This window comes from Ascaphus truei, chromosome 2 (assembly GCF_040206685.1).
Source record: "Ascaphus truei isolate aAscTru1 chromosome 2, aAscTru1.hap1, whole genome shotgun sequence".
Taxonomy (NCBI): domain Eukaryota; kingdom Metazoa; phylum Chordata; class Amphibia; order Anura; family Ascaphidae; genus Ascaphus; species Ascaphus truei.
In genome coordinates, this window is record NC_134484.1 from 142,485,829 (window position 1) to 142,512,806 (window position 26,978).

General features: G+C 41.6%; 1 protein-coding gene across 14 annotated transcripts in view; it reads left to right on the forward strand.

The window, feature by feature from the left end:
• The window catches only part of PTPRM (protein tyrosine phosphatase receptor type M), a 791,475-nt gene that overhangs the window by 518,207 nt on the left and 246,290 nt on the right, over nucleotides 1–26,978 (forward strand). For 8 of the 14 annotated variants that reach the window (XM_075585347.1, XM_075585335.1, XM_075585339.1 and 5 more), the window contains one exon: nucleotides 20,570–20,599. The exons of the other annotated variants lie outside the window; for them this stretch is intronic. In XM_075585347.1, coding sequence (XP_075441462.1) covers nucleotides 20,570–20,599 — 30 coding nt within the window. The remainder of the gene's footprint in view (nucleotides 1–20,569; nucleotides 20,600–26,978) is intronic. 14 annotated transcript variants of the gene reach the window in all.

Below are 26,978 nucleotides of genomic sequence, written 5' to 3' on the forward strand. Positions count from 1 at the left end.
TTGTGCCACATAACCACTTCCTAAGTCTCTTGTTGCTTCATGGTATGGAAGGAAAAATAGGTGCAATGTGCTTCTTTAGAGATCGAAATTCGAATTCAATGCACAAATGGATTCCCCCGCCCCCCCCCCCCCCCCCACATTTTTGAATATTCGCAAATTTGAAAAATTGGAGGATATTCAAAAGTTTGCAACAGCAATGAAATGGGTGATGGACTGAGCATTGGATCCTGGCCCTCAACCCTGTGCGTACCTGAAATTATTATAATAGGAAAAAACACATCACGTGTGACGCTACCGGAGAGGGGAAGCGCGGCGCGGGACACCTGCCACTCTTGCCCCCCCCCCCAGCTTCCCGAACTCACCTCCTGCCCCAGCCAGATGCCACGGGGTCAAGGTAAGTCACACACCGTCTCCCACCCACGCACTGTCACCCAGTCACCCACACACCCACCCAGTCACTTTCACCCACTCAGTCACCCACTCAGTCACTCACTCAGTCACCCACTCAGTCACTCACTCAGTCACCCACCCACTCAGTCACCCACCCACTCAGTCACCCACCCACTCAGTAACCCACCCACCCACTCACTTAGTCACCCACCCACTCACTCAGTCACCCACCCACTCAGTCACTCACTCAGTCACCCACCCACTCAGTCACTCACTCAGTCACCCACCCACTCACTCAGTCACCCACTCAGTCACCCACCCACACACCCACCCAGTCACCCACTCAGTCACCCACACACCCACCCAGTCACCCACCCAGTCACTTTCACCCAGTCACCCACTTTCACCCAGTCACCCACCCACCCACTCAGTCACCCACCCACTCAGTCACCCACTCACTCAGTCACCCACTCAGTCACCCACCCACACACCCACCCAGTCACCCACCCAGTCACCCACCCAGTCACTTTCACCCAGTCACCCACTTTCACCCAGTCACCCACCCACTCAGTCACCCACCCACTCAGTCACCCACTCAGTTACCCACCCATTCAGTCACCCAGTCACCCATTCAGTCAGTCACCCATTCAGTCAGTCACCCAGTCACCCACCCATTCAGTCAGTCAGTCACCCACTCACCCACCCAGTCACCCACTCACCCACCCAGTCAGTCACCCACTCACCCACCCAGTCAGTCACCCACTCACCCACCCAGTCAGTCACCCACTCACCCACCCAGTCAGTCACCCACTCACCCACCCAGTCACCCACCCAGTCAGTCACTCACCCACCCAGTCAGTCACCCACCCACCCAGTCACCCATTCACCCACCCAGTCAGTCTCCCACTCACCCACCCAGTCAGTCTCCCACTCACCCACCCAGTCAGTCTCCCACTCACCCACCCACCGACCCAACTCACCCACCCAACCACCGACCCAAAGTCACCCACTGACCCAAAGTCACCCACCCACTGACCCAAAGTCAAACCGACCCAAAGTCACCCACCCACCGACCCAAAGTCACACACCCACCGACCCAAAGTCAAACCGACCCAAAGTCACCCACCCACCGACCCAAAGTCACCCACCCACCGACCCAAAGTCAAACCGACCCAAAGTCACCCACCCACTCAGTCACCCACCCACTCAGTCAAGTGTCACACACCCACCCAGTCACCCACACACTCAGTCAACTCAGTCACCCACCTAGCTGTCAAGGGGGGGGGGGGGAAGCCTAACCCTGTCGTACGCCCCCCCAAAATTATATCCCGGGCAACGCCGGGTCTCTCAGCTAGTATATATATATACAGTGGTTGACAAATCACCAAAAAATCTACTCGCCACACAAAAAAATCTACTCGCCACCTAGTACCAAACGTGTGCTGCTTGGGCCAATATTTACTCGCCTGGGGGTTAAATCCACTCGCCCGGGGCGAGCAAATGTATAGGTTTGTCGAACACTGTATATATATATATATATATATATATCTTTATTTTTTTTATACTAGTCCATTTATATTACCAATAGTCCGTGTTAGCAGGCGGATGGTAAAGAGGTGTACTGGATTTTTTTTTTACCTAGTAGTACAAATATAGATGAAATAAATTAAGTAAGTTATGTGTTCCACAAAAGAGATATGTTGGTGAAAGTTCCGCTTCTCTTTTTCTTTTTTTGCTACAAAAATAATCTACTTTACACCAATTTTTTTTCACAGCATTTTCTATTCAGATGGTAGTGAACAGCAAATATTAGTCAAAATGTGTTACATTCCCTGGTTATATAAATGTATTCACCAGGATATTTAGCAGTTTCTGTACCAATACATAAACATTTAGGTTGATTACCTGACTAGTAAATCTTAAACTGAGCTAAACTGGCAACAAAAACTGAAAAGGGTTAGTTTGAAAAACGTTGGTCCCGTCTCCTCCAATCCTTGCAGCACTAATAAAGGTGCACGTTCGTATGCAGATCTTTTATTCTGTAACCAGACACAAAATAAGTTATAGTGAGTACAAAAGTGATACAAACGGTGAATGCTCATGTGCATGTCATTTCCCATAATCCCTAGCTGCAGTGAAAGCATTGCATGCTATGAAATAATGAGGAAAGGCAGGGTAGCTGAACTGTCTGAGATGTGAATATGCTGATAAAGTGGTATTATTATTTGCTTCAAACTGTCAGAAATACAGCCTTACGTATTTCAGGTTCTTTTGGGGAGGCGTGACAGACAGAAACTCACACAGACATGGATATAAAAATATTGTATTAATAGTATAGTATGAAACTACGGTTACAATATATAGTTATTAAAATATGACAAATTTCATGTTACATAAACATGCATATTACCAGTTGCCCCTAATATCCTCCTGCCCAAGCTAACAAACAAAAAGAGAGAGAGCAAAAGCACCATAGCGTAATTCAATTTAATGTAGAAAAAGATCAAAACAAGTAGTAAATCACAATAGTTCCTAGAACAGACACTTTCTCACTCTTAAGGCGAGTATGGGGCCCTTTGGCATATTAGTCCCGCCCGTCTCTGTAGCGGAGTTTGTCCGCCTGGTTTCCCTGGTTATGTCACTCTCAGTGCTTGCTGGTTCAGAGATCTGAGGAGGCGGAGTGTGCACTGCTCTCTGACCTCAAGTTCGCAAAAGTTCACCCAACACTGTGTGGTGGCACTTTGTAAGATAAATGTTGTACGTCAGTAGGGCACTGAAGGAGGTAAGCATTGACTATACAGATAATTGAATTAGTGTATAAGCTAAGAAGATCTAGAAAGATGGATACTAATACAATATTTCACGTACAGCACTAATAATATTATAAGCAATATAGATAGCTGCGTGCACTGCACAAATATATGCTTGACACATTTGTACTGAAGTATCCTTTTAGTGCGGCGTAGCTCAATGGAAAGTCTGGTTTTATCAGTATTGATATCCAAACCTATAGGAAGCAGAACTCTTACCTTGGAAAAAAGCCCTGCCTCTTTCTTCTGACAACACAATACCTTTTGTATTATGCTTATTCCTAAAACACCATCTGTCTGGCATGCTTATATTTGGGTCTGTGCATTGACAAACTTTGAATGTAAAACTAGAGAGAAAGTATGTGCTGTATGCACAATGTGCCTCCTGATGCCGATACAGAAGAAATGAATAGCCAAAAGGAATTTTGATCATGCCATTTTTTAACAGTGTCACACTCCACACGTGTGTTTGTATAGTATTTAAAGTTACCAATAGTGTAAAGCAAGATATTTTCTTTACTTATGTAAGACAGTTGTTGCAGTAATCACTTTCGTTTGACACCAAGCAATTGGATATATACCTCTGACCTGGTACACTAAAGTTTAATCAATGTAAAGAAAATAAAACACTGTCTTCATTAGAATCACAAACTTTGATATTACAATAGTATCCAGGGCAGCAGACAGAGTTCCCAGGGCCCATGAGTAGAGTTTCGACTGCCCCCCCAAATACATACAAAAACAAAAACCCACCCCAAATACATATTGCCCTCCCATTCCTTGCTAGACTGGATTCTCTCCTCTAGTCCCAGCAGAATCCAATCCTCTGGCATCCTACCCGACATTTTCAGTGACCATGCAATAGTGTACTGTGTAAGGAAAATCAGACCACCCCAATCAAGCCCTAAAGTTCTTCTCACTAGAACATTTACAAACTTTAACCCACAACAGTTTCTGGCTGATCTTACCAGCTGCCCTTGGTACAGAATCAACTTAATTCCCAACCCTGATTCCGCACTTGACTACTTCCAATCAGAGTTCTTAAAACTCTGTGATACCCATGCCCCACTACGCAGAATAAGAGTGCCGGGGGCCCACCTTCCGTGGGCAATAACCAACCTTATATCGCTCTACCATTTTAGGGATGGGTTGTGGAAAAGCTACAAAGTAACTGGCACTACCAAGGATCTTAATAACTACAGATGCCTGCGTAATATGTGCACAAGGCAAACAAGGCATGCAAAAACACAGTATTACTCTGACAATCTTCAACAGAATACATCAAATCCAGCTAACTTCTGGAAGGTTATCAACAATATATTCCAGCCTTCTAACCATCAACAGCCAAGTAATATCATTAAGGAGGATATTACCCTGGCAAATCCCACTGACATTGCAAATGCATTCAATGAATACTTTGTGGGGTGTGCCATTATACTAACGTATTAGTGAAACACAACCCGAATAACATACATGAACCTCATTCTGGAAGTACCCTTATAGCCCCACCTTCTCCCAACACTGCCCACAGTTTTCAGTTTGTCCCAGTATCTGAAGAGGAAATTACTCAAGCGCTCCTCAAATTAAAACTAAGCAGCCAATATGGTCCTACGGCTTGGTGCCCCAGCCATTGCCAAACCACTTGCTTTCCTAATCAACTCTATTTTGTCTTTAGGCCATATTCCTAAGACTTGGAAAACTGCCAGACTTGTCCCAATCTTCAAAATGGGGACAAAAACACTGTCTCAAACTATAGGCCAATCTCTCTTCTCCCAATTCTTTCCAAAGTCATGGAAAAATGTGTTCACTCCCAATAAAGCGATTACTATACCAAGACAAATTTCCCTAGCCAATTCCAATCTGACTTTCACCCCAAACACTCCACAGTATCTAACGTCTTAAAAGTTTTGCAATGAGATCCGGTTTGGAATGGAACTGGGACAACTTACTGGTGCAATATTCCTAGATTACATAGGCTTTTTTGTTGCTGTCGATTTGTTATCTTGCTAAACAAACTTCAGTGCTCTGGAATAGGGAAGCATGCTTTCAACTGGTTTCATTCCTACCTATCAGGTAGATCCCAACATGTGTCTCTCGAGCACTAACTACAACCTCTTGGATATCACCTGTGGTGTCCCGCAAGGCTCTGTTTTGGGGCCCCTACTCGTCTTAGTGTTCATTAATGATCTTCCTACAGATTGTAAGGGAGCCTCAAGACACATGTATGCGGGTGACACAATCTTATATGCACACAGCCCTAACCTCTCTGACCCTGAACAAGTTCTTCAATCTGGCTTTTTGAGACTTGAAAATTGGATTTCCCAAAATAAACTGTTTTTTAACACTGCCAAGACTGTAACAATGGTATTTGGGACAGAGGCTACATTTCTAAAGCTTCCAATGAAGGAGCTGCAGATCAGAACCAACGCTAATACTATCCTAGCCCTTGTTACTAGTTTCAAATATTTGGGCTTATGGTTTGACTCCCATTTAACATTTGGATTGCACATTGATACCTCTGATATCCAAAACCTATTCCAAACTAGGTGTACTATATAGGAACAAATCCTCCCTAAGTCTGCTGGTCAGAAAGTGCATCGCACAGCAGATGCTGATGCCAATTATAGATTATGGGGACTTAGTATATGGCACGGCATCCCAAACTCACCTTGGCAAACTTGATAACCTCTACAACTCAATATGCCACTTTGTCCTCCAATGCAATTACAACACACATCACTGCAAATTGCTCAAAGAACTAGATTGTTCATCGCTTGCGTTTTGGCACAAAGTTCATCTCTCCTGTCTTGCCTTCAAATTCTTTCTGGGCAAGCTACCCGCCTATCTGAACAAGCTCCTCACCCCTACCGCATGCAGCACCTATCACCTGAGATCGGATTCCAAAATACTGTTCATGGTTCCAAGGTTCAACAAAGTATCCGGCCGCTCCTCCTTCTCTTACCGTGCACTGGAACAGTCTACCTGAGACTCTCACTGCCGCCACCAGTCGAAGTTCTTTCAAAACTAAAGCTGCCTCACATTTTAATCTGGTCTGTAACTGTTACATACACCTATAATATATATTATCTCTAACTGTGCATGCAATGTCTTGTATATAATGTATACCCTTTTCACTTAATGTAACTATGTATTTGTAACCATGTATTTGTCATTATAACTCTGTGCCCAGGACATATACTTGAAAACGAGAGGCAACTCTCAATGTATTACTTCCTGGTAAAACATTTTATAAATAAATGCATATAACCCCCCCCTTCCCGCTCACCCCACCAAATACAAACAAAAAAAATCCCCCACACCCCAAATACATTTAAAAAAAAACAAAACAAACAAATACATACTGTACAAAATACATACAAAAAAACCCAACCCCCAAATGCATACAACCTTCCCCTCAAATACATACACCCCCCCAAATACATACAAAAAACCCCACCCCTCAAATACACCCCCCAAATACATACAGAAAAAAACCCACTACCCAAATACATACAAAAAAAACCCACCCCCATAATACATATAAAAACCTTCACCACCCAAATACATACATATCCTTCCAAATACATATAAACTCCCCCCCCCCCCTCCAAATAATTACAAATTTACCTATGGGGATGGTCACAGGCCTCTTGCTGGGACTAACTGCTGGTCCTCTCGCTGCCGGGCCCTGGCTCTTCCCTAGCTGTGGGCCTCCCTCACTGACTGTCCCACGCCGAGCTTCTGATGCCGGCGGGGCCTCAGTCTCATGCAGGTGCGCACCGGAAGCTGAGCTCCATTTGCTCCTGGCACACACACCAACGTCAGGGAGGCCCGGCGCATGCTGACGTCAGAAGCTCCTGTGGGACAGTGTTGCGTCAGTGATGGGGGCCCGCAGCTGGGGAGAGCCAGGGATGGCAGCAAGAGTACCGGTAGCCAGATCGGGCCCAATTTGCAGCGCCAGCCAGCCGGGCCTCCCGCAGCCACTGGGCCCGGGACACATGTCCCGGCTCTCCCCCACTGTCTGAGGCCCTGATACTTAATGCAGATACTAATTCCTCTATTAACTCATAACATTTGCAATCCCCAATTCATCCTTTAAAGTGAGCAGTGCTAAGTTGACACAAAGTGCATTCATATATCTCCATTAATAAACAACAATATGACTTTGTTTCATATACAGTCCAATTAATAGCAAAACAGCAATTTTGGAAGCTTACTACATACAGAATAGACCTTGAGGGTTAGAGGACAGTTAGTATGGGTGAAGAAAAGTAGGGTTGCTTGGCAAGGAAAGGGAAGTGTTATAAGAGGAGGGTATGAATTTATAATGAAGGAGAAATGGGTTTATAGCGTGATTTCCTCCGGTAACCTTCAGTAGTTTGTGAGCACTTTTGGAGGTAGCGGGTAACGTGTGGGTGCTTATAATATCTTGTCCAAGGCGGATGAGAGTGTACTTTCATATTGGGAGGTTGCTAGGTCGGAGCAGGAAAGGGTGGAGATGGGAGAAGTGAGAGGTTGAAAATTGGAGGGAGTCTAGAGCATGTAGGTTTATGTATACAGTATGTGTTTGGAAGTAGGTGCTGTGGAGGATGCAGAGGGTAGCGTGAGGCTAAAGGTTAGGAGGTGATGATCAGAGAGAGGGAAGGGCTTGTTAGAGGAGTAAAAGACTGAGCAGAAGTAGGCGAAAACCAGGTCATGGGAGTGTTCATTGCAGCGAGTAGGAGGGGTGAGGTATTTTGACAGAGACCATAGGAGGAGGTTAAGAAGATAAAACGAGCAGGTGAAAAGGAGACCTTAGGGTGTAGGGTGTGTAATGTGAAAGGATTGATATATGGATAGGGCCAGGATTAAGGGATATGTCACCACAAAGTAGGAGTGATGGTGAGGAGAGGAAGAGATTGTAGGATAGGGAGTTGCTGGATTTTTTGGGGGGTGATGGGAGCGTGAGGTGATAAACAGATGGAGTTTATGGCTGCCAAATAGGTGAGATGACAGTAGGGAGCAAGACAAGGGGGGGGGGGGGGGCGGTCCTGCTCAGCTCTATAGTAATCTTGGGGGGGGGGGAGGGTCCCTGCTCAGCACTATAGTAATATTTTGGGGGGTGCTATCTGGGAAGAATAGCTTGTACACACGAAAGAGAAAGAATCCCTGACGAAGCACTCGCCTCTACTAGAATGAAAATAAATACGTTTTATTCAATCAAAAAAGAAAGAGAACTACTACATAAGTTAAAACCTCAAAAAGCATGTCTGGGATATACATATTTCTCCACTTACATTTTGTAAATAGTTGACTTACTGAGCACACAGGCGCTTTTTTAGGTTTTAACTGTAGTTCTCTTTCTTTTTTGATTGAATAAAATGTATTTATTTTCAGTTTTGTACAGGAGACTGCTTCATATGGGATTCGGGGAGTGCTTCATCAGGGGTTCTTTCTCTTTCGTGTGTACAGATGACAGAAGAGCACCGAAAATTAGGAAGGAGGTTTTACGGGTGAAAGTGTGAGAGCTATGTGTAGAGGATCAAGTACAAGTGAGAGAGTGAAGCAGAATAATAGCAGTCCAAAGCTGAGAGGGGGTTGATGTCATTACTTAACACAAATTAGATTGTAAGCTCTTCGGGGCAGGGACTCCTCTTCCGAAATGTTACTTTTATGGCTGAAGCACTTCTTCCCATTATGTGTTATTTCTATTATTTGTTATTTATGTGATTGTCGCGTATTACTACTGTGAAGCGCTATGTACTTTAATGGCGCTACTGTATATAAATAAAGACAGACATACATACATACATGAAGCTGTAGCGTTTTCAGTTAGAGGTGTTGGCAGGTGCAGCCTTAATGCTTCATTGCTCAATTTTAACATTTAAAATAGGTCTCAAATTTAAAGAAGTGCATTTAAAAAGCTTTTCATTCTTGTAGAGAGCTCATGTGGCCCTTTGGTGTATCTGGCAGCTGAATTTATTGCCCTTCTACCAGTTTGGGATGGTCAGTACTACCTTAACGATACCTGTGTGATTAGATTGGAGCACTCTAGTGCTCACAAGGACTGGTTTTTTAACCCCTTGTCTGCCGGCGGGCTTTGCATTGAATACTATCTAGCGGCCAAGAGGTTAAACAACCTGTGTTATTTATTTCTTTTAACTTTCTAAATATATTACAAAATTGCTGATGAACAAACCATGCTGTCCATGTTCACACTTTCCTCTGCATTCCTATCATTATTATAAAGGGCTTTAAATTACAACACTTACAAAAATCTGTTCAGTTGTTTTATCTTTTGCTTTGAACTCGATGATAAATGTCCTGTGCTTACATTATGTGCATTTTCATCAGTTTTCTTCCGCAACTATTTATCTCAATAGAAACTTATGTAGATATGAATGTCACCCCCTCCAACTTCGCTACTTTGATTAATTATATTTACTGTACCTTCTTAAACGAGTACCTTTTCATACATATGAAAACATTTATACTAATTATAACAGTAGCTGGTATGTTATAAATAGCATCTAATAGTACAATGCCAAGCTTTTTATAATGTAGTATATTACTAAGTAGAACGTGAACATTTTATTTAATTCATCACAAATAATTGCAACACATGGGTTTCAGATAAAAAATATAATATACAAAACAAAAGCTCATTATCTCAATGGCATTGCTGTATTAGGTGTACACAGTATAGCAACTCGAGTTAATAACCCATCATGACCAAGATGGGCAGGAATATTCAGTAGTGCAATACCACATCAACACTCAATGAGACAATGTGGTGAAGCATCTAAAGTAATAATGCAACATGTTTTTCTGTCCTCCCAGCAGAATCAATTATTTTGGTGGGGTTTTTTTTCAACTTGCTTGAGAAACCTCTGATTTGAGCATCTTTACCTTTGAAGTGCTCTTTCGCACATTAGAATTAAAAAGCGGTGCTGGCCATGATGGGCTGGGAAGAAGTTTAACACTGCTTGACACGGCAATGTTTCCCTTATTCCTCGGTGTGCCCGCATTGATTATTGCTGATGGGCAAGTACAGGAACTTTGGAATCAATATTTGTTGAGCATGGGGATTCTGGGGGGTAAGACTGGCTCGTACCATTGTAAAAACATACAAATTAACGTTTTTTTTCCTTTTATTTATTTTTTCATTGATTTTTTAAAAAGTAAGATTTGTCAATATGAATTATGCCTAGTAATATAAAAGTATATAAAAATGTAAAAAAAAACAGTGCACTGAGGATTAGTGTGTACATTTTTTAATATATATGAATGTGCTCACAAGTGATCTTTTTATTTGCAATATGCAATACGGTGGAGGTTTCTTGTTGCCTTTTTCACCCACTATAACTTAAAACATGTATATATATGTGTGTGTGTGTGTGTGTGTGTGTATATATATATATATATAGTGGTCGACAAATCACCCAAAAATCTACTCGCCAAACCAAAAGATCTACTCGCCGCTTAGCCCCACCCTACTTTTAAAGAATGGAATAAATTGTGTGTGTGACTAGTCTGGGTGGGTGACTGGGTGGATGACTAGTCTGGCTGGGTGACTAGTCTAGGTGGGTGAGTGGGTGACTGACTGGGTGGGTGGGTGACTGACTGGGTGGGTGGGTGACTGACTGGGTGACTGACTGACTGACTGACTGGGTGACTGACTGACTGACTGGGTGGGTGACTGACTGGGTGGGTGACTGACTGGGTGAGAGAGTTATGTGTCTGCTGCCCGAGAGGAAGGGAGTGGGTTCGCTGGGGTCAGATGGCTCCTTTATGACAATGGCTGCACTTTCCTTTGGGTGCTCTGGCAGCACTCTCCACTGGCCTCCCCATCCTCCGGATCAGGTCCCGCTAGCCGGCGCACTTCCTTGGGGCTCACATGACCCGGATCAAGCGGGACTCCGGGGAAGAGGCAGGTCCGCGAGCACAGGCAACCACAGCACAGGCGGAGTGGTTGCACCGCCTCCCCCGCACCCAGGTTGGACTGTCGCCTCGGTGCACTTTGCTCACGGGCCTGCGTTGGCCATTTTGTAGCCTTGCAGACACAGTTCCGCCTCCAGCTACACCTCCCGGCTATGATCTCGGGCGACCGTCTCGCTCCGGCAGCGGCCGCATAATCCAGCCACAGCACCCCACCGAAACACAGAGCATGCATTGGCTTAAGGGTTGCTCGTGTAATGTGAGCTTGAGACAAAAGGTGGCACTGTGTGCTCATTTGCATGTCATTTCCCAGAATCCCTTGCTGCAGTGAAAGCGCTGTGTGCTGGGCGATGGCGAAAGACAGGGTTGCAGACCTGTCTAAGACATGCAATTGAACATACAGTAATATTTACAGTTGCTATATATATATATATATATATATATATATATATATATCAAATGGAAACATTACTGTATGCTCATCTGCACGTCTTAGACAGGTCTGCAACCCTGCCTTTCACCATTATCACCCAGCACACAGCACTTTCACTGCCGCAAGGGATTCTGGGAAATGACATGCAAAGGAGCACACAGTGCCACCTTTTGCTTCAAAACCATTCAACATGGTTCACCTATAGGCTTAACTTGCTGCATGGTTACAGCTTCGAGCACAGCCAGGGGTTAAGATGCATAGCCAGTAAACCCACCCACAGACAGACTGTTTCGACCTTAATGGGTCTCTTAAGTGTGGGGTTGGTTCCACTGGCTATGCAAAAATGAAGCAGGATCCGTTTTACCATACTTAGTTAAGCTATGGTGGGTAAAAAAGTGACAAAAACCTTGCTTCTTTTTCCCTGCTGTTACCCCTGATGCTTGTGTTTCTACATTAAATTGTTTTTGCATTTGAATTGGTGAGTGCTGCAGATTTTGTACATCAGGATTTTATACATATACATATATATATATATATATATATATATATGCAAATACAACTGTATGCTCATCTGCATGTCTTAGGCAGGTCTGCAACCCCGCCTTTCCCCATTATCACCCAGCATACAGCACTTCCACTGCAGCAAGGGATTCTGGGAAATGACATGCAAATGAGCACACAGTGTCACTTTTTGCCTCAAAAACCATTTTTAACATGGTTCCCTATAGGCTTAAGCTTGCTGCATGGTCACAGCTTTGAGCACAGCCAGGGTTAAGGTGCATACCCAGAAAACCACCCACAGACAGCTGTTTCGACCTTGATGGGTCTCATCAGTGTGGGGTTGATTTTAACTGGGTATGCATGAGAGGCTATGGGATAGGCTATACCATAATACTGAGTTAAGTTATGGTGAGTAAAAAAAGTGACAAAAACCCTCCACAGGAAAGCAAATATGCAAATACAACTGTATGCTCATCTGCATGTCTTAGGCAGGTCTGCAACCCCGCCTTTCCCCATTATCACCCAGCATACAGCACTTCCACCGCAGCAAGGGATTCTGGGAAATGACATGCAAATGAGCACACAGTGTCACTTTTTGCCTCAAAAAACATCTATCCCATAGCCTCTCATGCATACCCAGTTAAAATCAACCCCACACCCAGTTAAAATCAACCCCACACTGATGAGACCCATCAAGGTCGAAACAGCTGTCTGTGGGTGGTTTTATGGGTAAGCACCTTAACCCTGGCTGTGCTCAAAGCTGTGACCATGCAGCAGGCTTAAGCCTATAGGGAACCATGTTAAAAATGGTTTTTGAGGCAAAAAGTGACACTGTGTGCTCATTTGCATGTCATTTCCCAGAATCCCTTGCTGCAGTGGAAGTGCTGTATGCTGGGTGATAATGGGGAAAGGCGGGGTTGCAGACCTGCCTAAGACATGCAGATGAGCATACAGTTGTATTTGCATATTTGCTTTCCTGTGGAGGGTTTTTGTCACTTTTTTTACTCACCATAACTTAACTCAGTATTATGGTATATATATATATATATATATATATATATATATATATATATATATATATATATATATATATATATATAAATAAACATTAGACAATCGATGAGAAATACAAGGTACAAAGTACAAAAAAAGGGATTCAAAAACAAGCATGATGGCTAAGGCTGAGATCATACTGAGTGCAATGGTACGGGCGTGCGTGCGCAACAAACACAAATGGCATAATCTCTATGCGGCTGCCCTTAGTGCACACGGACGACAGAGAGCAATGGCGGGACCGCATTTTGAAAAGACAAAAAAATTGTCTTTTCAAGCGTGGTCGCGTGACGTCGGCGTCACGTGAGTGGTTCAGCCAATGAGGGCGAACTAGCTTTGTGACGCCTCCGCCATTGCTCCCCAATCTCTTGCAGCTGAATAGTGCGCTCAGTCGCGCGCCAGCATGGATTATAATCCTGGCCTAAATCAGCATCAAGCTCAATGATATAGCATGAGACATAATAACAAACTGATAATGTAAAGTAGGCAGCGTGGTGGTGAGCTGAGACTAAGAGAGCGGAACGGCAGGTATGGAACATCTCCGGAGATCGATCAACGTCGGCGGATGTTAAACGCACTCCCAAAGGACACGTCTCCCTCTGCTGCCGCTGCTACTGGGCATGCGTAACCTGTGCTTGACCTCACACACTGTGCGACATAATGTTACCAGGAAAAATTATAGAAACATCAAACAATCCAATTGGTTCATTCTTAGTGTAGCAACATATGAAGATGAAAATATGCTTGAACAAATAAGGAAAACATCCAAATAATAAAATGCTTAGAAGAAAAGCCAGCTCTTAATGGTGCAATACAGTATCTGATACAATACTTCAAAACAACAACAATGTCAATCCATCCTTATCCCCCAACCTATCCATGTCAGAAAGCCAATAAAGGTTATGGAGGGTTGCTGCCGAGGCCTGGTTGAAGACACAGTGATCTCGAATAAAAAGGAATAGCCAAAATAAATAAAACCCCTCCCAGCCCCCAGTTTACCATGTTTACAAACTAACTTTTAAAAAAAATGATACTATTACTGTATGATAATACTCAGATTTGTGGTCAGTGCTCCACACTACATGATAATGATGTTCAACATCCACTGCTCTGACGGAGCGCTGAACCTGATCTCCTCCGAGCATAGATAACACGAGGTCCTATGAACTTGCTGTAGATTATAAAATCCCCAGTGGCATACATTTTCTTTACTCATGTCTTTGTTTCTTGCTCCTATTGTAATTTAATTCACTATATCCTGGTGTCTTTCGTAAAGTGAAGCATTCATAAATGGAACTATATAAATAAAAATATACATACAGTATATAGGGCCACCAACAGATTTCCCGGTGCCCAGGACCGAGTTTCGACCGTGTATCTGTTCGCGCTTGTTTGACCTTATTTGGTATGTAATATGTACCGCTCTGCAGGATATGTAGGCACTTTGCACATACACGATAATGATATTCTGAATTATTACTGCACGGTGTGTTGTCTCGGGGAACAATGAGGCTGCCTACATCTGTACCTTGATTTCGAAGAGTTTATTAAAAGACAAACACTTTATGCACCATCTGTTAATGTTTACCCACCGAAGCCTTCTATAAATTGGACAGTTAATCTTTAAAAATATCATCTCTTTTGTAAGGATAAATGATATCATATTTAGTGCAAAGTTATTAGAAAAAGGCCTTGAGACAACTTCATTATTTTAAGCAGTGTGATATCTTCTAATGATGTAAATCTTTAATCAAGCTGGTGCTATAAAAAAAAATATTTTAATTAGCTCTATCTTAAATCAAAAGCGAGAAGGAGGTCAATATATATATGTATATATATATATATATATATATATATATATATATATATATATGTATATATATATATATATATATATATATATATATATATACTGTATTGTTCATCTACAGCAGAATCATTTTTGCATGAAGCACCTATTGTTGGCTTCGATTGTATTTTATAAAATGGAATTTCTTCTGAAATTTATATTCTATGTAAAGTCTGGCAAGAGAAACAAGATGAGACAGAAACTTCAAAGAATGTCTGTTTTTCAAAGAGGTGCATATAACACATAGCTAGAGGCAAGTTAGATGGGTCAGCTTCAGCATTCTGTACCGCAGAAAACAAAATAACATACACTGTAGCTCTCCAATTTCATGCAAAACGCTGCATTTAACAAAACTTTACAAAGACCACAAACATTTTAAATATTGTGGGCCATATTTGCTAAACTGGGTCACTCCATGAGACACTCTCGGTGCTGGAAGATACTTTATGGCCCATTCGCATTAATGAAAGGGCCATAACTGGCCATATTTACGAAGCAGTGCTGGGAGGTGTCTTATGGAGTAGCACTACTTAGTCAACATGTGCCTATATATCACACGCACATTTCTCATATCTAGTTCAATATAGCATAATATTAATGATATGTCTTCAGTCTTTTTTTATTAGCTTAGATTTTGTTTAAAAAAAATGTCATGAAGTAATGATGTTAATGTACGGAGATGTATCCAACATTACTGCTCCCTATGACGCGACACATTGTGTCTGTCATGGTTTCCACCTTCTGCTGAATGATAACCCGGAGCCTTTTTAGTTTATTTTTTACGTTTTTTATTTATATATTTAACTGTAATACCTTCTCTGGCTGCGGCATTATCCGGCGGCATCTCCCCCTGCCATGACAACGGGATGTCACGGTGCCATGAGATGTTGCATTGTCATGGCAATGCGGCACTGCAGGGCATCCCGTTATCATGGCAACGTGACGCTGCATGGCGCCCTTATGTCATGTGCTGTCCCATTGTCATGGCAACGCGGTGCCATTTGACGTTACGGAGCCATTTTGATGGGAGCATGCACGGGGAGATGCCGCCCGGGAAGTCAGTGAAGACTTCCGGGTGGGACTGCTGCCGCGCGCTCCTCCCCGGCCGTCTTGCTCTGCCGCCCTGCTTCAAGTTCGCTCCCGCCGACGGTCCAACTCCTCTGCCACCCTTCGCCCGGAGATTTTACATCAAAACCCATAGCCCGGGGATTAGTATCCCAAACCCGGAGTGGTGGCAACCCTGGCGTCTGTGCAAGCTGCTTAAAGATGCCGTTCAGAAAGGGATTACCTGTTTTGAAAATGAGCTCAGTGTGATGTTTTGAGATTGCCACCCATCGGGTCTAGCAAGGCAATTGTTAAGCAAAACCAACGCATTTCACATTGTATCACAGCATTTTACTGCAATTTTGCCCTGTGTGCCCGAGCTTTCTCCGTGGTCAGTGTCATACAGGTAGCTGTTTTTATATTTCAATTTTAAAGGCTAAATGCCTGCAGTAGCATTCACATGGCAACATCTACTGTTAATTTTCACTACTGTAGCTACACTCATGAGAAGGCATTGCATTGTTTTCCACGCAGGCTTCTAATAGACTTGTCAGAGAAACTGTCTTAACCTGAGCCCATCAGATAAGGCGCTGACATGTCCATTTCTGTTGAAGGCAATGTCATGTTATAAGTGTAGTCATGGCTGGTCCAGACTGCCTCTCTGTCCCTTGTCACGTAAGTCCTTAGTAGCTACCAGCTGTGGCAGGCTATCCTGGGGGCATTGACTCCCCCCTCATGCGGACTCTCTGAGTGGCAGGGCTAGTGGTGACACAGGGTCTGTGTATAACCAATAATGGTGCAGACCTTGTGCCCTCCCCTTCTGGTGTCTCAGAGAGGAAGTGCTAAATTATAGAGAGTTCTCTTCCACCCCTTCTAGGGATAGAAGGTGTGTGCTGTTTGCTCCCAGCTGGGGGTGAGACATGCCAGTCAGTCCCTCCTGGGCTGACTGAGAGAGAGAGATCAGAACTGAGAGCATGGCCTCAATATTATCAGAGGGCCAAGCATCATCCAGAGGCCTGGGACCCATCTCAATCTATCCTGCATCCACTCTATGGCAACCACAGTAGATGTCCAAATAAAGCATCCCTTTTATATACCCCTGACTGAGTCTACAGTCTATTGGGTAAGAGTATACTCTGAAGTCTGCCATGGTGGGGACAGTCTCCGGGAACCCTGGAGCCCGCTATGGCTGGAGACACTGATACCCTAAGTGAGCTCTAAAGATATCCCACAACACCGCGGACACTCAGCTCTCCTGGACCCTCACAGGTATGACCACACCACAGACATCAGTAGCCAGCAGTACATCTTCCAGAGAGGGGGGAAACAGGGCTACAGAAGCACAGATTTAACATAGCTTTGTGCATCTAGCCATATGTTCTTAGAAACGTTGCAATCGTGCTGGAGAATTAAAATCTTACTAAATGATAAAGAAAAACAGATTTGTTTTTATATTTGGCTAAGAGAAAATACAGAAAGTGAGACAAGTGGCCATTTTCAGGATGATTGCAGCCCTGCTTGCATGGTTTTTACGTGCCTCTTATCTACAGCTCATAGTAGTGTTTCCCTCCATCAATCAAGCTGTCTATGCAGGAAAGACTTATACATTTGACACTGCTGCCATTATTCAATATGCCGTGTACAGCTGTTTCTCCATGTTAGGGAAGCCCTGAGCTCCATCCTTTCCTCTTACCTAGGGTGACCAGATTTTCAAAAGTAGACGCCGGGAGACACATTAAAAAGTGATTTACAAAAGAAATGACATCAATTCATAATAAATATTTTAATGGCGTTTGTCAAATAGCGTCCCCATTTATGCCGTATTATTGATTGTACTCACAGTACACAGTGCATAACTGCATTACATATAGCTACCGGCAATCCGAGTTTACCTATACTGTATAATTTAAAATGTTTACTCTTTGGTATGATCGATTACACAAAATTATTGTAACGATGCTTGTCTCAAGCAGGAAACAGACCAGCAGGGCCGAGGTAGGAATATGAAAGAACCGACCTGAGCCGAGGGACAGAGTCCTGATAGAGTAGTGAGTCGTAAGCCGAAGGTCACGGCTGGCAGCAGAGTTGCCTAGTCGGTGTGAAATGCAGAGGTCGATGCAGGCGGAAGACAGAGGTGGTCGAGGTACGTAGGCGGGTCTGGTAATGAGGAAGACAATAGGAAAGCGCGTTGCATGTACTCAGCAAGAACTGAAACTGCTCGGCAACTTCCTGCTTAGAGGGCTGTCCTTTTAAAGGAAGCTGCCAGGAGCAAAAATGGAGGATCCTGCGACAGAGGGCGAGCTTGAGCAAAATCCCGGTCCAGATTCAGAAAACCCGGGACGGATTTTGCAAAACAAACCTCATAAATATGCCGTGTCTATTTTTATGGTTTTAAGTGAGTCAAACGGGGACAAGCTTAAAAAACGGGATATTTGAACGAGTTTGAGAACATTGTCGGGACACCGGAACGTTTAATGAAAACCCGGCACCGTCCCGGCTAATCCGAGAGAGAGGTATGGTCATATTATCCTTACCCCTGCTGTACTTCTTAAAATACCTTATATGTAATGTGAAGGATTTTCTTTTAGCTTTGTCTTTTTACGGTCTATGATACTCACATTGTTAGTTATGCTATGAGCAGTCTCTTTCTTCTGGTTAACATTCAATAGTTACTTGGGGTTTTTTGCATGTTAATTTCAATGCTAAACTCATCAGTTTGCTCTGTCCTTGCGCATTCCTTTTCAATATAGTGACTCAACGAGTAAAGATTCCTTTCAGTTCTATGCTACTTACAGTACATATCTTCAAGTCGTTTTAACTTAAAGCAGTCAAATATTTTTTAAACTTACCTAAACTGGGTGGGGACCCCTGCAGCTGATCAGGGGCTCTACGGTTTTCTGAGATATTTGTTGTTGTGATGTGGCAGTATTGACACACAAAATGACTAATATGGCAGTGGGGTGACAAATAGCAAGTCGCAACCTCGTCTACTGATTGGCCGCGGGAGCGAGCCTTGAGCCCGTGTACGTGTAAACCGGGCAAGAAACCTAATCGGGAACAGGAGGTCGTTGGAGGTTGGGTAACCATGGATACAAAAATATACATTCAACTTGGTTTATTTCTACCAAATTGGCTTTTCTCACCTTTCATTCAGTGCAATTTTGAAGCACATTTTTACCAGAGCGTTATTTTCAAGTTGCACCTTTTCGCATCAGTGTATCCAGGTATCTTGCTTCAATGTTGCACTATGCACATTTAATAGTATTTTGTGGAGTGTCAGTAGAAAGAGTTAGGGAGGGGTTATGTGACACATGTGAAATGTATAAAACCGCAAAGGTTTTTCTGCATCAGAACATGTACCTGTGGTGACGCAAACGTCTTTGGTCAACTATTTTATTAACAACTGTACAGATTGACTCATTTGCATGTCATTACCCAGAATCCCTGGCTGCAGTGTAAGCATTGTAAGCGATAATGGGGAAAGCTGGGTTGCAGACCTGTCTGAGACATGCAAATGTACGCACAAGTGATATTTGTGTTTAGTGAACGGTGGAGGGATTTTGTCACTTTTCAACCCACTATAACTTGTTTTCTGTCTGGTTATAACAACTTTAAGAAACAGGGTTATCAAGCTTGTTACAAACTGTATGATCTAGTGTAATGTGTCTAAACAAACATTTCTGTGCATAGCTACATAGGCCCCTTGTTCAAGATGCTGGGAAGCCATCTTGTTGCTAAATATAATTTTAGCCAAAATCAAATTAATGTGGCTAAAATGTTCATTAATATGTATCTCACAGTATATTGAATGGGGGCCACTGACCCTTTAGGCTTCAACATATTATAATATCATGTTCACTATAGCAATATAACACTTATACATTTCTTGTGTCATTTCTTTATTGTGTTTGCTAATTACCTTAAACTTCCCTTTGTTAATTTTTTTCTAAACTTCCTGTCCCCGCCCTCCTCTCCCCCCTTTATTTTTTGCCATGATGGGATACAGGTGTCCCCAGAACTGGACCTCGCTCTTTTTTTTTTAACCCCCTCTTGTTCTGGAGATGCATAGCAGTAAAAGTAGCGCATTCCTGTCACTTCCAGTGAAAACAAAATGGTGGTTTTAATCTCCTGCATCACGCTAGCCAATAGGAAGCTGCAACATATTGGCCTGAGTGATGCAGGGGATTTAGAAACCAAGATATACCAGCTGCGCCTTAACTGCTAAGTATCTCGTAAACCAGGCCATTTTCTCTTGAAAATTGACAACTTCCATCTAATCAGCATAGTATTTCATCTGTCTTTCATCTATTTTTCCGTAATTCATCTAAATCTGTAGGATTGTAGTTGGTAATAGAAAAATAAATACATTACATTGTGAACATCTCCAATTAGACCATTGACTCAGATGTGTGGCCCACAATGTCTTTGATGCAATATGCTTTCAGAATCTGTCATTCATGCCACCTAATCTGTTCTCGTTCATCTTGATTTTTCATACATTAATATCTGGCTTTTCTTTCCTTCCATTTCATATTTTCTACCACTGCCTAAATCCTTGCTTCATCATGGCAGAAGAAGCTATAACTCCTACACATATTACCTGTAAGTAAATCTTTGTGCCTAAGTAGTGACATGCTTTCTGCCATGTTTTATTCCATGCATGATTACCGAATGCCAATAATATTATCCATGTGAGCTTGAGAAACATCCATTGACACTCTCACATTCAGCACTAGAAGAAATGAGGGGATGTTCTTGATGAGATTGTGTTGTTGTCATGTTGAGGACTAGTTCAAAGATAATGGGGTGTATATATCAACACAGATAAAATGATGTGTTGACTGCTGCTCCATTTTCTGGATGCATATGTGTCATGTAACCCCTCCTTTTGACACTCCACAAATCTCAAGTTGGCACACATAGTGATAACATTTGGAGCAAAGACCTACATACATTGACACTGAGAGGTGTAAATTAACCATGGCGTACTTTGCAGCAATTTTATGCTATATAATTACCATAGTACATAGCCTCCAATAACTTTCATTGAGGGGAAATATTAATAGAAATGTTTTATGTTAGCAGAAGAATATATGTATATGCTTATTAATTCAAGGCAATTCATCAGTACATCACAGGGGGAGCATGTTGTCTTTATATATTCCATTTCAGTATTTTCCAAGCCAAAGGTTTGCTGCATTATTGCAAGGTTAATTCAGTGTGCAAATGAAACCATATTTTCTAAAAAAGAAAATCATTCAGAGATTTACATGCATGAAGGTATGAAGCATTAAAGCTTGCTGTGTGTAATAAATATACCAACAGTTTCACCATGTGTTAATGGAAAATCATCTAATTTGAAATGAACAACATTACTAGAGGGAATTGAACATTTTTATAGTATAATTTCAAAACTTAAAGTGGCATTACCTCTTGGATGGGTTTTTACCTGCTCATACACTACAGTACACGAATGTATTACGTTCAAACTGCTTGCTACAGTATGTATAACAAAATAAGTTCAAGCGATCCCCATATTAATTCACAAGACACAAGAAACTTAATGTTAACAATATTTAAACAGCATATCTCAAAACATAAATATATGCATATATAGCAACTCTGGCTGGGCATAGAACATGTCTGTTTAAAGGGCCAATAAGAAATCACAACATCATACAGCTTTCTATTGGCTACTTGCCATGGGATCTTTAAACAGTACTGAGATACCAGCAATGTAAGTATCTCGGGAAGCAGGGGATCATGACATCAACGTGGTTCAGCTACTGCTTCAAATCTTGAAGGCAATTGTCCTTTAATTATACACTTGTGTTTAAATACATACATTTATGGTTTGAGACATGCTCTTCAAACGTTAATATTTAGTGTAATTAAAATGGTGATATCCTCACTTTTTTTTGCTGTATATAGAATCAGTTTTGAGCGTAATACATTCTTATACTGTAATGTATGATCAGGTTTTTGAGAGCTCATGTACTGTATCCCAAGCACTGAAAAAAGTAGTACATTTGGAATTTTCTTTTAACGTAGTTTAGGTTAAACATGCAACTAGTTTAATGTTGTCATTGTCGTATTGCTCTATTTATGTCACATAGTTACATAGTAGATGAGATTGAAATAAGACGTACGTCCATCAAGTTCAACCTATGCTAAATTTACACAACAGATACTTTATCCTATATCTATACTTACTTATTGATCCAGAGGAAGGCAAACAAAACCCCCACTGAAATATCATCTAATGATATCTCATAAGGGGAAAAATAAATTCCTTCCTGACTCCAAATACTGGCAATCAGATTACTCCCTGGATCAACATCCTTCCATTGTATACTTATTTGGTATATCCCTGTATACCTTTCCTTTCTAAAAAGAAGTTCATCCTTTTTTTGAACAAATCTATTGTATCTGCCATCACAGTCTCCATGGATAATGAATTCCACATTTTAACTTCCTTTACTGTACAGAACCCTTTCCTTTGTTGTTGGTGAAATCTCCTTTCCCCCAACCTTAAGGGATGACCCTGTTTTGTTTGTACTACCCTTACACAATTTAGTGTCATCAGCAAAAGATGGAGACTTTGCTCTCGATGCCAACCTCAAGGTCATTAATAAACAAGTTAAAAAGCAGGGGTCCCAGTACTGATCCCCAGGTACTCCACTCACAACTTTAGCCCAACCTGAAAAAGTTCCATTTATGACAACTCTCTGTTGTCTGTCCTTTAACCAGTTTTCAATCCAGGTGCAAATATTTTATCGAGTCCAATTTGCTTTATTTTGTACACTAAATTCTAGTGTGGAACTTTACCAAAAGCCTTTGCAAAATCTAAGTAGACTACATCAACTGCATTACCCTGGACTAAATTCCTACTTGCCTCCTCAAAGAAACTTAAGTAAGACCTATCTTTCATAAATCCATGTTGATTATTACTAATAATTTTGTTTTCCATTAGGTATTCCTTAATATTATCCTGTACCCAAACCTTCAAGTAGCTTCCCCACTATTGACGATAGGCTTCCAGGTTTGTAATTCCGTGGTTGTGATTTAGCTCCCTTTTTAAATATAGGCACCACGTCTGCTTTACGCCAATCTTGTGTTACTGAGCCTGTGGAAATGGAGTTCTGGAATATTAACTGTAATGGTTTGACTATTATTGAGCTTAGCTCCTTAAGAACTCTTGGATGTATGCCATTGGGCCAGATGCCTTATTTACTTAAATTTGATCAAGCCGCCTATGAACTTCTTCCTCAGTTAACCAATTGTTCATTAATATGGAGGTTGTGGCTTCCTCCTGTGACACTACTATTGCAATTGATTCTTCCCTGGTAAATACAGAGGCAAAAAATGTGTTTAATACCTCTGCTTTTTCCTTATCTCCAATAATTTTCCTGCCCATCTCACATTAAAAGCGTCCTATATTTTCTTTTCTTATTTTTTGTGATGAATGTACTTAAAGAACTTTTTAGGATTGATCTTACTTTCTATTGCAATCCTTTTTTGATTTTCAATTTTTGCTAATTTGATTGCCCTTTTGCAATTTTTGTTACATTCCTTATAATTCTGATACGATGCCTCCGTCCCTTCTGACTTTAAGAATCTAAACGCCTGCCTCTTCTTTTCCATTTCCTCCCCTACCTGTTTATTTAGCCACATTGGTTTAGACTGGTTTCTTTTATATTTATTACCCAAGGGTATACACTGATAAGTGTGCTTTTTAAACAATGTTTTAAAGACTGCCCATTTATCTTCCACCACTTTCCCTGCAAAAATACCCCCCCCAGTTTATTCCTTGTAGATTTTTCCTCAGTTTATTCAAATCTGTTTTTCTAAAGTTTACGGTCTTTGTTGACTTTACCCAAGTAAAATGGTTTTTGATCACTTATTTCAAATGAGACCATGTTATGGTTATGATCACTGTTTCCCAAATGTTCCCGGACCTGAATATTTGCTATTACTTCTACATTGTTTGATATTACCAAATCCAGTATTGCCCCTCTCCTGGTTAGTTCCTCGAAATTTAGATAATGCAATTGTCTTTAATCACCTTCAAAAACTTGTTTCCTTTTGTTGTAATGCTAATCTCCTTACTCCAGTCTATGTCTGGATAATTAAAATCACCAATTATGCAAACAATTACATCCTGTATACACTACAGGATGTTCACTATATGTATTTTTTTAATTTTCCATTTTCTATCAAGAAGGGGAACCCCACTTTTCTTATGTTGGTCTCTCTCTTCTCCAGTCTTGCCTTGGAATGCACAATTGTAGCCACATGTCCAGTTGATTGATGACCTTTAGGCAAACTTCTTTGTGATCCAGTAACTTTAAATGTTATTTAATGGTTGGTTCTGACATGTAATATCCGGCACCTTAATTATTCTCACTGTACTTGTTTCTTCCCCGTGCTAAATAGAACCGGCTCCCCTAGGTTCCATGTTGGAAAAGTGGTGTTCACCATGATGTAGAGACCTACTTACTTGAGCATTTTCTGGCAAATTGTTGCTCATATTTACTGAAAGTCATAAGGGCAGGGGAAAGGAAAGAGACAAGGGAACAGGGAGCAACAATAAAGCAGTACAACAAACATAGCCATACGTGGAATAGCCACACGTGGTACATCTAATGTAGATCTCTTTTTTTACACTTGCTCCCCTGTTGACTTGCCTTTTACCCTCTTTGAAAGGTGCGGGACTTTAAATCACTTCATGGTGGGTCATTAAGGCGATCTGGGTACCAGCATCATGTTTGTTGTACCGCTTTATTGGTGTTCCCTGTTCCCTTGTCTCTTTCCGTTCCCCTGCCCTTATGACTTTCATTTTTTATATGTTGGGATTTATTTCCTTTTTATTTGTACGGTACTGTTTATATGTTTTGTTGTTGTGTTTGCCTCTGTATTAGGCATCACTGGGACAGTGCAACTAGTAGGGGACCTCCCCTTTGGGAGCCCTATATGGCTTATTTGACTTGTTTCTAGGGACGCTATTTTCTTGTAAATTAATGGGTTCACAGAGGTACCATTTATGGGACAAAGAGCCCCATTACCTCCATAACTGTGAGGATTTAGGGCTTAATCCAGCGCTGTCTGATGGTACAAGGATATGACATGTTTGTTTATGTTCTGCAGCATTGCACATGTGCAATAATTATGCATGAATACAGACACATGGGGTTGTGATTACATGCATAGCTGATACTAATGAGATGATTACTGTTTTGGCACCATCCATATATAATGTCCTTATATATTGGTGATCTGTTGCACTGCTCACTAGATCTTGAGAAAGGACCGTGTGGGTCCAAAACGTACGTTGGTTGCCCTACTGTATGTTTCAATAAATTTCTTTTTTTCATCTGGAGGGGGTTGCGGACACTTTCTTTGTTATATATTTACTGGACTGGTTTGGCGTTCCCTGTCCCTCTGTGTGCACCTCAATTACTGTTCAGTATACTTTCTTTTATTTTTTATATAGTCTGCTGTATTTGAGTGCACCCAGCATTTATATATATATATATAAATAAATAAATGCTGGGTGCACTCAAATACAGCAGACTATATAAAAAATAAGAGAAAGTATATATATATATATATATATATATATATATATATATATATATATATATGTATATATATATATAATCAAAAAAATAAATAGATGATACCGTTCTGTGGCTAACGAAATGCTTTTATTTGTGCGAGCTTTCGAGATACACTGATCTCTTCTTCCGGCGATGTTACAATGAATGAAGCAAAAGGTAAACTTAAAAACAGTGTCTCTTGGAATGTTATCTGTGCTGTTCCTTCCCCTGGTGTGGATGTGTTTTATGGCTAGAGGTGTCAAAAGGTTACTGTGAAAGCAAGTTAAGAAAGAGTGTGTATGTGTAAATAAAAGCATTTCGTTAGCCACAGAACGGTATCATCTATTTATTTTTTTGATTATTGAAGCTCGGCTAACACGGTACTGATACCTCTACATATATATATATATATATATACATATATATATATATATATATATATATATATATATATATATATATATATATATACACACACAAAAATGAATAGACAATACAGTTCAATGGCTAACAAAATGCTTTTATTTGTGCGAGCTTTCGAGATACACTGATCTCTTCTTCCGGCGATGTTACATTGAATAAAGCAGGCAAGGGGTTTACTCAAAAACAGTGCATCTTGGAATGTGACTAGAGTTCATCCCTCCCCCTGTGAAGTGTGCGATTTATGACTTGAGGTGTTAAATAGTGTTTATATGTAAGTATGTAAATATAAATAAATAAAGAGCCTACAGTGTATACAGCGCTATACAAAAGGTGTGTGTGGAGTGGGAGTGTATATCAATGGTGTGGAAATGTGAGAGGGTGTTGCATTACTAAAAGTGTGTGTAGATACTATGTGGTCCCTATTGGTATATAGGGATGGAATTACATAGAGTATTTGTATGTGTTAGAGACAGCTATGTGTGCATACAAATAGCGCAGTATGTATAGACATGGCCTTTAGCACTCATGGGAAGAGAGTTCTCTTGTGTCAGTAGTGACTCATAAAACTTCGGTCGCGGTTTAGGCTACCGCTAAGTGTCCTGAACAGTTGCATAAATTTGTAGTCATGCATCCATCTCTCTTTTGGTGTTCTAAAATTACCTTCCAGTATGGCCACCTTCAGATCGTTCATCTTATGGCCAGAGTTCAAGAAATGTTTACCGACAGGACTGTCTCTTGTTCCGCGTGTGATGCTGTGGCGGTGCAGATTCATTCTCTTGTTTCCTGTCTCACCTATGTAGTCGCAGCCCCCTGGACATTTCATGCACATGATGAGGTATACGACATTGCTGGAGGAACAGGTGAACCTTCCTCTGATTTTGTATTCCTGATTCCTGTGTGGTATTTGTATTGTGCCCACTGTCTGGAGCATTGCGCAGGTTTTTCATCTTGTGTCCTGG